Source organism: Echinops telfairi, unplaced genomic scaffold (assembly GCF_000313985.2).
Source record: "Echinops telfairi isolate 266 unplaced genomic scaffold, ASM31398v2 ScPeMD7_7439;HRSCAF=8477, whole genome shotgun sequence".
NCBI lineage: Eukaryota > Metazoa > Chordata > Mammalia > Afrosoricida > Tenrecidae > Echinops > Echinops telfairi.
In genome coordinates, this window is record NW_022111339.1 from 5,541,037 (window position 1) to 5,552,927 (window position 11,891).

At 44.6% G+C, this 11,891-nt stretch overlaps 1 protein-coding gene across 1 annotated transcript; it reads left to right on the forward strand.

The window, feature by feature from the left end:
* The first annotated feature begins 6 nt into the window (after nt 1-6).
* On the forward strand, nt 7-11,885 carry RBM24 (RNA binding motif protein 24). Its single transcript, XM_004715282.2, has 4 exons — nt 7-189; nt 1,214-1,337; nt 3,166-3,220; nt 11,626-11,885. The coding sequence occupies exons 1-4, from the start codon at nt 22-24 to the stop codon at nt 11,834-11,836; spliced, it is 558 nt and encodes a 185-aa protein (XP_004715339.1). The 5' UTR covers nt 7-21; the 3' UTR covers nt 11,837-11,885.
* Nucleotides 11,886-11,891: the final 6 nt, after the last annotated feature.

The window sequence follows — 11,891 nt, forward strand, 5'->3', positions numbered from 1 at the left end:
AGCCGCAGGGCGGGCGCGAAGATGCACACGACGCAGAAGGACACCACGTACACCAAGATCTTCGTCGGGGGGCTGCCCTACCACACCACCGACGGCAGCCTGCGCAAATACTTCGAGGTCTTCGGCGACATCGAGGAGGCGGTGGTCATCACGGACCGGCAGACGGGCAAGTCCCGGGGCTATGGATTTGTAAGTTGCATGGTGGGGGTATCGGGGGCAACGAAGAGCATGGCGGGGCGATAGCGAGCTCGGGGGCAGGGAGGACAGGAGGGTTTCTTGGCCCCTGAGAGTCGGAGTTGGGAGGGAGGGGACTGACCAGGAGGGACCTGCGGGCGTGAGCACGCTTCTTCTCTAGGGCTGAACTGAAACTTTGCACGTAGGGCTAGGGGACTGAGAGCCAGCACCACTGCTTCTTAGGGGCTTCCAAGAGGACCCAGGAGTGGGGGTGCGGTGTAGGGAGAAGGGCGCAGCTGGGGTGGCAAGAGCATTGTTGTAACGACCCTTGGGTTTAGGGGTGCGGAGGATGGGGGTGAGAGGGGCCGCAGCCCTGCAGAATTGCTTTCCCGGGTTGGTGGCTGGCGGTTACGGGAGCTGTTGCTTTTATGAAAACTGCATGTGTCTTCTGGCGTTCCGGCTGGGCCAGAGAGAGAACACCCCAAGAGGCCCTCCCCTCTTGCCACCGAACCCCTTCTTTTATAATTGCCAAGGTACGTTCTTTGCCGAAACAGAGCATCTTAAGATTCCTGGAGATAGCAGCTCAAAAATTCAGCTGCCTAGCAGCAGCCAGCCACAGAGTCGGACAATAGCTATTGTCGTTGGGGATATATTTACTATGGGTAGCTGGGCTGAAGAGGCTAGACTTTCTTTAATGCAAACAGTGGCTCTGTGGCAGCTGGGGGATGGGGGGAGGGAGTCTGGGAGCAGGGAGGCTGGAGAAACATTCTCAGAGCAAATTCAGGCTTCCAGATCTCAACTAGGCCCTACTAGCACCTGAAGACTTAGGGGGTGGGGTGGTGGTTACTGGAGAGGTGATCAAGTAATAAAAGCCAGCAAAAATCAATAAACAAACAGACAAACAAATAAGAAGAAGAAAGTAAGTTTGAGAATCTTTCAGTTTGACCATGAATAACTTCACTAGTGTGGGTCTTGGATTTTCCTAGGGGTTAATTTAGAGCTTTGTATGTGTGTGTCTGTGTGTGTATGTGTTGCTAAGGTCACCATGGCTGACCGGGCTGCTGCCGAAAGGGCCTGCAAGGATCCCAACCCCATTATTGATGGCAGAAAGGCCAACGTGAATCTGGCATACTTGGGAGCAAAGCCCAGGATCATGCAACCAGGTGAGAGATGGCTGTCACATGCCCCCCTACCCCCTACCCGCCCCCACCACACACACACACACACACACCAGAAGCCCACCCCTTCCCTCATATCTGAACAGTAGGAATTCCTAATTCACAAAACATTGTTTCCCTTCGAATCTATAGATGTGTTTAGGGAACTTGAGCCATAGGTAGTTATTTTACCTAGGTGTGAAAAATATTTGAGAGTTGGCCAACACTGGTTTTCAGGACCCAAAAAGCACCTGTCGAGTCTGGCATCTAGTGTGCCAAACTGTACATGCATAGTCCACTCTCTATTTTCTAGCTATTAGCCTCCTGTAGATGATTCACCGGTGGCCTTTGTAGGCCAAAGTTGAGGATTGTAGCCAGTTATCCTTCCTTACATATCTTGTCTCTGTGCTCAGAACAGGTAAACTGACTTGAACACCAACTCAAGGGAAGTATGGGGATGGGATTAAAATCAAGATGGTAACACTTTGATATAAAATCGCAAGATAGTAGCAATGGAGAAAAATCGAGCAATTGCCCTAGTCAAGGACCTTCCTGTTCCAGGTGAAGCAGTGGACAATTAGAGATGCGAAATCATTTTCTCCAAAGCTCTGTAGCAGTTAGTCACCAAAGGGGAGTCTTCATGGTTGTCTGTGTGAGACTATGACCTTTTGTAATATTTCCACTGCCCTTTGTTTTAGTGCAAATGACGATGAAGGGCTGGCTATTAAAAGTGTGTGCTCATTTTCTCTTGGGTGAGCAACTAGGCCCTATTAGATCACAGATTCTTCAAGTGTCTTTCATCTGAAGTTTTGAAAAGAGCTTGAGGTTTCCATCGAAACTGACTGAAAAAGAAAACTACCGTATAGATTCGAGTATAAGCTGACCTGAATATCAGCCAAGGCACCTCATTTTACCACGAAATCTACATTTTAAATGTGCTGGAAAACTTGGCTTATATACAAGTATATACGGTAGGTTGTCCAGAGAGAAAGAACATGTGCACAGATTCAAGGGCATTAAATACGACATAAGGAATCCTTGGGCAGCACCAATGGTTCAGTGCTCATCCATCACCAAAAGGTTGGTGAGTCAAATCCACCTAGTGGTACCTCCAGGAGGCAGTCCTGTAAATCCCCTCTTCCAAAAGGCCGGGCCACACAAACCCTGTGGAGCAAGTCTGCTCTGCACAAGTGGGGGCCCCAGGAGTCCAAATCAGCTAACAACAACAACAAATAATAATACAGCAAGTTGTTTGCTTTAGTGTGTATGTATCTAGTATCCAGGAGAGCAGTAGAATTCATTTTCCTGAATTTTGAACACTATAGGCTGCACAATCCAGTTCTTCCAGAACCTTGTCCAAAGCATTCCAAAATCAATGTCCCGAATTGCAGAGGCTTTTTAGAGATTGTGGTTCAGGGTGGTAGGAATATTTGTGCCGTGCCACTGCATCGTCAAATCCTGCTGTTGCTTGTTTCCATTTCCCCAGAGTTTTCCCTGGTCTAATTTTTTTCACCAGAGTTTTCCCTGGTCTAATTTTCTTTTATGGCTCTCTTCTCTCTGTCTGTCAAGTAAACTTGGCAAATTCTTCTTCTTCTTTTTTTTTTTTTCTCCTAAGTTTCCACTGTAGCCTGTTAAAATCCTTATTTGGGCTCAATAGTAGCATTTGTAAAACTGACTGTACACACATACACATACATATTTATGAACACTTATCTTTTCTGAGTGCCAGTTTTCTTTCTGAAGTGAAATGGCTACCTTTTCCAGTGATTGCATTGCTCGTGTTCTAGTACTGTGACCGTGTTCAAATAGAGAATGTGGTGTGTTTTGTTGCTAGGTTTTGCCTTTGGTGTTCCGCAGCTTCATCCAGCCCTTATACAAAGACCTTTTGGGTAAGTCCATTGACCTAGGCCCTCCTAACATTTTAGTAGAGCTGTCAAATCATTTGTTAAGCTACCTCTTTGTGATGTATATACCCACAAGACATGTCATAGAATTTTCCTGGTTATACATATTTCTATATGCTTGTGTCTCTTTAATTGTGGATATGATAGATATTTTTAGATGAGTCAAGTTTTATGTGACCAAGTATACAGCCTTCCAACCAGACATGTTTTGAACTTTTGATTAACCAAACAAAAACACCAGGTACGACTTGTGTACAAGGTGATTGTACCCCTTCACCATTACTGCTGTTCAACTTGACTCAATTGTATTTATCTCTTTTTAACCTGACAGGGCTCGTATACAGTTAAGCTAACTGATCAGAAGGATACGATGATAAGAGGTGGAATAGTTCTGTTTGGAATTAAACTCTGTAACCAGTAGACTCAGACACACAAGCTCAGATGGTGATTAATGATGCATGAATGTTGGTGTTGTTTTTTATTTTATCTTATTTTATTTGTTCACACTAGTCAATAGACCTCGTGTGCTTTATTTTATTGATTACAGTAATGAAGTGGTGTTGATAGCTAAACTGTGTGCTTTTTTTACTTAATTGAAAAGAGCTATAGTGAAAGTGTTTTCTTTTTCCTCGGGGAAGGGGCTCTTTGTGTTTTGGGGTTTGGGCGATGGTGTTGAGGAGTGTTGACTTTTGACTTTGCCATGGGAAGCAAAGGGCCCTAACTTTCCCCTCCTCTTGCTTTTTAAGCTGTAGCCTGTGACTTGCACTTACATGTACTTTTGTAGTGAGTGCTCAATATGTGTGCTCTCTTTCTATAAGAATGTAGTCTCCTTGCATGTCTTCTTCACATTTCTGTTTCCCTCGGGCGTTTTCTGAGAATGGACTTCTTTCTTTTGTAATATGTCTCTGCTCTTAGGCCTTCTATTTTAAAGGTTCAATGCCTCTCATCAGATTTCGTTAACAATAGCCAGAGTGGGGGATAGAGTAGCACTACCTCTCTCACTTTGTGGAGCTAACCCAGGTGAACAGCCTGCTCATGTATCTGAGTTACCTCTGCGTCCTGTGATTAACAGCTTTCCTTACCTGAGCTCCCCATGCCCCTCCCATTCAGATATAATATGGGTAGGATATCACCTACCTCCTAAATGGATTCTGAACATTAGAGTCTAGTTTGGCTGTGTCCTACCTGACCAACATTCCTGTGATTTGAATGCTAGAGCTTTAAATGTTCTTTAAAAAATTTTTTTTAAGTTCTATTTGTTCAAGGTGTGTTTCTATCCTCAGTGATAGATTCTCCCCTAGTTCAAGAACTAACCTTCGATAATACTTGTAACCTGGAATGGTGGAACCTGTCTGTATTTATGAAAATATATATCCTGAGCCTAAGAGTGGAGATCATAAGAGTAGTAATAAGTTGATTTGGAAACATCAAACTATATTCTTCCACGAATGACTTCTTATAACTTTACCTTTAAAACACAGAGACCTGACTTTTACTGCCAACTTCTGCTTTGTGTTTTCAACCATAGAAAAGAGTCTTCTATCTGATAGGATTAGAAAAGGCCTTCTGAGACACATACTTTTTTATCAAAGCTGTTTAACTTCTTCATTAAAGCTGGACCTGGACCCCAAACAGTGAAGTGATAGTCTCACTCCTGTGGGATTCCATTCCCTCGGTGGTCTACACACCAGTTTCCCAAAGTAGACAATACTGCCCCCTGGGGGGTGCTGGGCTGCATGGGAGCTGCAGAAACAGATACCCACACTTTATCCTGGATTATGAGGTTGTGTTAGTCTGGGTAGACTAGAGAAACAAATCCGTAGAAACTCCTTTGTGTATAAGAGAGAGTTTCATATAAAGAGTACTTTTACAGTAAGAAAGCATCCCAACCCAGTCCAGTCCAAGCACATAAGTCTGATATTAGCCCATATGTCCAATACCAATCTATAAAGTCCTCTTTCGACTCATGAAACAAATGCAATGACGCCGAGTGCAGGACAATCACAGGCCAGTGGGTAGAAAGTCTTTGGATCCAGTGGCATTGTAAGCATCTCAGCACTGGCAGGGGTCTCCACATGGCTTCTCCAATTCCAGGGCATGGGGTCTGTCAGCATAGTGCCATGTGTCTTGTCAGTAGAGCATCCCCAAGGAGTGAGCGGAGAAAGAGAGTGTGGGTCTCCTGCCTCCAGGGAGGAAATTCAGAAGTCGCCAGAATCCTCAGGAGGCCATGCCCACACAGAGGCCTCATTGGCTATGATTAGATTGACAGACTAGACTTCAATCCTTCACTCTTAATCCTCTGAAGTCTTAAATTGACACCAGATTATATAACTATCATAGGGTTTATAGTCAAAAAGTTTAAATGCCAGGGAGGTTGCTGAGAATTTTTTTTTTTTTTTCAGAAAAGGGAACGAAAGGTCAAATACATTTGGGAACCTATGGTCTAGGGTCTGTTGGCAAACTACGGCTCAGTGGCCATATATGGCTTTTTCAGTACATGCATGTGGCTGTAACGTATAATTGAAAAGTTTCATTTGTTAGTAAAATATATTTATAGCTCTCAAATAATTTTTAAACATTTGTGAGGAACAAGATTTGCTCTTCCAGCTGAAAAGTTTGCCAACCCCTGATCTAATTTCCAACCCCTTAAATCTACTGTTTTTAAAGTAGAATTATGGGGGAGAGAATACCTCTTAAGAAGTAATGGTGAGCTTCGTCATGATTTTACACTAATAATCTTGAATTGGTTAGAAAGCTAAATCAGTCAACAGCTATTGTTAGCACGCACATGCACGAGTGTGTGTGTGTGTGTGTGTGTGTGTGTGTGCTGTGCTGTGATAGTATATAAGGCAAAAGGAAGATAATGTACTGTGGTTTGAAAAATAACTCTAACAAAACCTATCAGGGATAATTCCTTGCTAAATTACTTGGAATTGTTTCAAGTTCAAGAAGAATTCAGAGAAGCATGGCTGCGGATGTGCTAGAAGAGTTGGGGAAAGGTGCACATGGGCTGGGGCGGTGGAAGGAAGAGAGGGTCGGCTGGTGAAGTGAATGTGTGTAAGACACAGTGGTTAATGGCTCTGTACCCGGAGAAATCAGACTGCTGGAGGCGGGCAGGGGGTTCTTAAGAGCGAGACACAGACATTCAGATGTGCCACGACGGTCTTTTATAGATCCTTGAAAAAGGAAGAGGTAGAACAAGGCAAGTAAGAGCAACCAGAGTCAGCCATCAGGTGGAAATTTTCAATCACGTGTGTTGGATGGCAACTTTTTAATACTCACTGTCTTTATAAGGGATGGTGATGGTTACTGTTTTTGTAAACTGTTTGAATCTGAGATTTGTATTAGAGATAGATCGCATTCCAGAGGAAAACAAGCAAGCTGCCTCATTCTCTCTGAAGGGGCTTCCAGCCTTGTGCTCATACCCAAGTCTGGTCCTAAGAAATGCCACCTGTTTGGCCTCAATTCATTTTGAGTGCCACATATTTTTAGTTTAAGCCTACAGAGCTGCTTCCATAAAGACACTGGAGACGTTTCTATATTATCCCAGTTGTTTGAAATTCTAGTAACAAATTACTATTTTTTTAAAATGTGGTCCCAGGTTACTCTCTAACATTGAGACAAAACCTCAGTCCAGATGTGGATTTGCTTAAGAGTATCTTAAACTATATTATGTTTGGAAGACACGTTTTCTGCTTGAATCCTTAGCAGCCCAATGGGCAAATCACTACACCACCCAAACCAAACCAAACGCACTGCCCTCGAGTCTGTGCCCACTCGTAGTAGCCTATGGTTTCCTTGGAAACCCTATGGGTTTCCCAGACTGTCACTCTTTATGGGAGAAGAAGCCTCTTTGTTCTACCTCAGAGCAGCTGATAGTTTCCAACTGCTCACCTTGCAGTTATCAGCCCAACGAGTAACCACTATGCCACCAAGTTTCCTGATACTACCTTTCCCAGGGCTCCTAATATAGTAGGTAGTCATCAATAAATGGGTACTCTGAATGAGCTCCATCATCCTTCAAAACTTGGGTCACCTTTGACCTCCTTCTTGAAGCCTTCCTGGGGGATGAGCCCAAGGGGGCCATTCTTCCTTATCTGAAGCTGCACTGAAGAGCACTGAGGGGAGTTTGTTCTCTGAATCGAGTCCTGGATTTTGGGCTACAGCCTGAAACACAGAGAAAAGAGACAACCTTCAAGGTCAGGCAGACCAGGAGTCTGAAAAAATTAGACTCCATCATCACTTCCTAATTAACCTCTGTGTGTCTTATATTGTTTGTTTTTTATGGGGTGGTTTTTTGTTTTCTTTTTGCTTTTGTTTTCCTACCCAGGGAAAGGATAGTCACAGTGCCTTCTGTCAAAGAATGGTGAGGATGAAATTACATAATTTATGTAAATCCCTTATCAGTACTAGGCATGCAGCAGATGTTCAGTTAATGTTAATAACAACCCTCCCTGCCTGCTTAGCAGATAGTATAGCTCCTAGCACACCGAACACAAATTCAACACATAAGGTGTACTGATTGATGTTTTAAAGGTATTTCCCACCTGATTCGACATTGGCCCAGACACTTCTGCTCACCTGCCATGCCATAGGAGAAAGAAAAGAGTTCCTACCAGCCTTGGAAGCACACCAGGGTGGGCGGGCAGCTCCACTCTGTCTTATACAGGTTTACAGGGAGTCGGAATAGACGCAGTGGCAACAAATGAGTGCAACCTGCTATGTTCCTACTAACAGCGTCTGGTTGTTTTATTAAATGCCCAACAGCAACTCAAAATGGAAAATGCTAGGCCCATTTCACAGATGGGAAATGTGAGGCTGAACAGAAAAAGCAAGTTGCTGAAAAGCCTACACACATAAGCAGTACTACAATGAGATAGGCATCCCCGATGGTGCAAATGGTTATGCACTTGGCTACTAATTGAATGGTTGATGGTTCAAACCCATTCAGAGGCACCTCAGAAGAGGCCGGGCCATTTGCTTCAGAAAGCTGTTCCATTGGAGGACAACTAATAACCACCACAAGAGTGGGGGTGGGTAGGTTTTGGATTTCCACAGGTGGAGTGGCATCCCTGACCATGGGGAGTGGGCTGGGCAAAAGCGAGCATCTGAGGAAGTGTGACATGCTCAGGACATATAAAAGAGCCTGCCATTGACCTGGGTTCAAGGAAAGTTAGAAAGGAATACTGGAAAGGCTGTTTGGAGCCAGACTCACAGAAGACCTGGAATGTCTAAGTTTAAGAAATTTGCATTTAACTTGATAGGATACTAGGGGTCACAGATTACTTTGAGCCAGCAAGTGAGAGGCATACTGTCAAAATTGTGCAGTTGGTTAGAAGAGGAAATCAGTTAATGTACTGTTTCAAAACTCAGAAGTTCCGAGGGACCAAAAGAGATGGGCAAAAAGGAAAATGTAAGGATTTGTTTGAAAATCGCTCAGGTGTTGTCTCCTTTGCACATGTGTCCGTTTGTAAGTGCCAAGCATGCTCCGTAGACAGTTAAGGTGGTACAAACTACTAACTTGCTTGCCTGCTAACACAAACCTTAGAGTTTCCCATCCACCTTGCGGTGCCTTGGATGAAAAGCCTTGCGATCTCCTTCTGAAAAAATCAACCAATGGATATTCTGTGAAGACGGTTCTCTCCTGATACTCAAGGGGCCATTAGGAGTTGGAATTGGCTCAATGGCAACTGGCGGTTACAGTGGTGGGCTATTAAAGGAACTTCTAATATAGGATCTGCTTCCGGAGGGCCACCCTGAACCCTCTGCCAGATTCTGCCTCCCTCCCTCCCTCCCTGTCTATTTTAGGCTTCTTCCCAGTCTTTGGGATTCTCTTTTTCCCTGGACCTTAAAGGGCTCTGGGCTCTCATTTGACTTCAAAGCATCTTCCTACTCTTGCTGGACTTCATGTAGAATTCTGATCTTCTGGGGAAACTCACCCCCTGCACTGTGCACCCCCGTTGGTTTGCATTCGCAAAGCAAGATGAGGTTTCGGTGGAATGTCAGTGCAGAGATATGAGTCCTCCAAGCCAAGGCTGCTGGACCCCTTTTCCCCAGAGAACTTCGCCTCTGGTTGGCTATGCACTCGATATTGAATTCATTCCTTTTGCCAAATTTTTCACGACCCCCACGTTCAATTAGGCAACCCAGTTTAGGAAGCTTTGCTATAAGCAACCCTGCTTATAATCTTATAATTTAATGCATATTTCATGCGTGCGCGCGCGCGCGCACACACACACACACACACACACACACACAATTTTATCTTGCCTCTTTGGGACTTTGGGAGTATGAAGGGTTAATGTTGTGGTATCAGTGAGCTTCTTGCTGGCTGGCCTTTGCAACTGATAGATGTTTTACTTTGGCCTTATAAAGACATTTTACCCGCTGGAAACCCTTGTCCTATGACAGGATCAAAAATAGCCCGGCGGCAGCGGACAGCCCCTGCTGTCCATCACCACATGTAAACTGGCATGAGCACAAGCTCTCTTTAGTCCATGTCCCTGCACTGTGGATGAGGCGACCTCCAGGGACAGAGTCTGCTGAAGACACACCTGTTGCTTCGAATGAGCCAGCCACCCGGGGTGCAGAAAGGTTGAGAGCGTGCGTCCAACCAGGAGTCTGGTTTCTGACAAGCAGCTAAAGAACATATCTTGGGCTGTCCTCAGAAACACCCTGGTGACGTGGTTTCTCCTGGCATCGGGAATGATCCACAAGTTCTAATGAAAAGCAGTGTATTTTCATCACCAGGGCAAAGCCCGCTGCCCTGGGTGATAAATACATCTTTTCCAGGGATCGTCTTTCTTAATGAATGCATTTAGTGAAACGCTAGGAAGGTCAAAATAATGTCTTTGGAGCACCAGAAGGCAGAGCTTTCTGCTGTGGGTTCACTCTGGTGCCAAGATATCGCCATGTGCTTGCGCTTGTTTTACGCTCTGGGGGCGCTTGGCCCACAACCACCTGGCACTGTGGTGCCACACTTGAGGCAGCCGGAAGGTTTCTGACGGACGTTGAGCGAGAGAACGATGAAGATCAATCAAATGTCCATAGTAGTATTGCAGTGTGTGCGACAGAGACCCGCAAGAGTTAAGACTGAGCCATGTGGCGTTTTTTATTGATTTGTTTGTTTATTTTGTGATTTTTCTTTTGAACGGATTCAATGTCAAGGAAGGCCTCTGGCATCAGTTCTTGTCTGCAATCTGTGAATAGATCATTTTTAAAAAGATAGTTGATTCCCCCCCCCCCCTGTTCTTGAACTTCCTGCAGGGCCTTAGAAGACAAATTGTTTGGATACAGTAGCTGGGACTAGGGCAGAGGGAAAACAGAGGGAAAACAAATAGGCTCATCTCTGTTGCCGTATGGAGGATGAAGCAAAGCTCATGAGTGTGCACAAATAATAACAATGTTTTGTCGTTCACAAAACATATATGAGCCATCTATGTTTATATTAATACAGGAGATAGTGTTTCCTTTCCCTCATCCTCCTAGTTCCCTCCTCCCCAAACCCTTCTGTCCGACATTAGAGATAAACAAGCTGACTAGCTCTCACTTGCCTGCTAGGCAAACAGGTTTGAGGACCTCTGTGTCCTGATGAATATTTAGGGGCAAGCAGAGGAGAAAGAAAGAAAAAAGTGCTACACCTCTCTTTGGAATAACTGCCGTGAATGTTAATAGCATTTCTGTAGCTTCCCACCACAGCCCTTGTGATAGAGTGAGCTGCACTACAATTCGTTTGAGAAGTGTGATTCTGCTGTGTTTACCACACTTGTGAACTTTTAAATTCTTTTTTTTGTTGTCGCCTGCTTCTTTTTAGTTATTATTTTATTTATTTATTTTTAATCAGGGTGACTGAGGTTGCAGAGGGATTAATGTGTGCTGAGTCTGCCTAGCAATTTCAAGTAGGGTTGCCATGATAATAAGCATATGTTGTTGAAGCCAAATATTTTGCCGAAATTGGTTTTCGCTTTGACAAACTGGCCCCATGGAATTGAATGATCACGGATGACGGGGGACCCCCATGTATACTGCAAAGAAGTTTCCTATTTGCTAAAACGTCGCTCTTTATGCACCTTGACTTCTATCCCAAATCTTGGATAGATGGCATTCAATGGCCCTGCATAATTATTTATAAAAATCTAAGTGAGGGTGGGTGGGTATTGTGGTGTTTTTGCTCTTGAATTACACCCCACCCCCCAAAACAAAACAAAAAAAAAGCTGCATGACTGTGGCTACAGTCAGAGTAATTTGAATGGACCACTCACAAGTAGATATTGTGGCAACCCTATGATCATAATAACCACTAAATTTGAGTTTGTCTTCTTTCTGGACAATGAACGCTGCTGAGCGGCGGTAGTAATGGCTGCCTGACGTTGTTCTCCGTTTTTCAACAGGATACCTGCGCACTATGTCTATCCACAGGCTTTTGTGCAGCCTGGAGTTGTCATTCCGCATGTCCAGCCAACGACAGCTGCTGCCTCCACCACACCTTACATTGATTACACTGGAGCTGCGTATGCACAATACTCGGCCGCCGCAGCTGCCGCCGCCGCCGCTTTTGGCCAGTATCAGCCTCAGCAGCTGCAAACAGACCGAATGCAATAGACTAGCCATCTGATCGGAGTTGAATTGTTCTCTCTTCCTCTCGACCCTTTGCCCC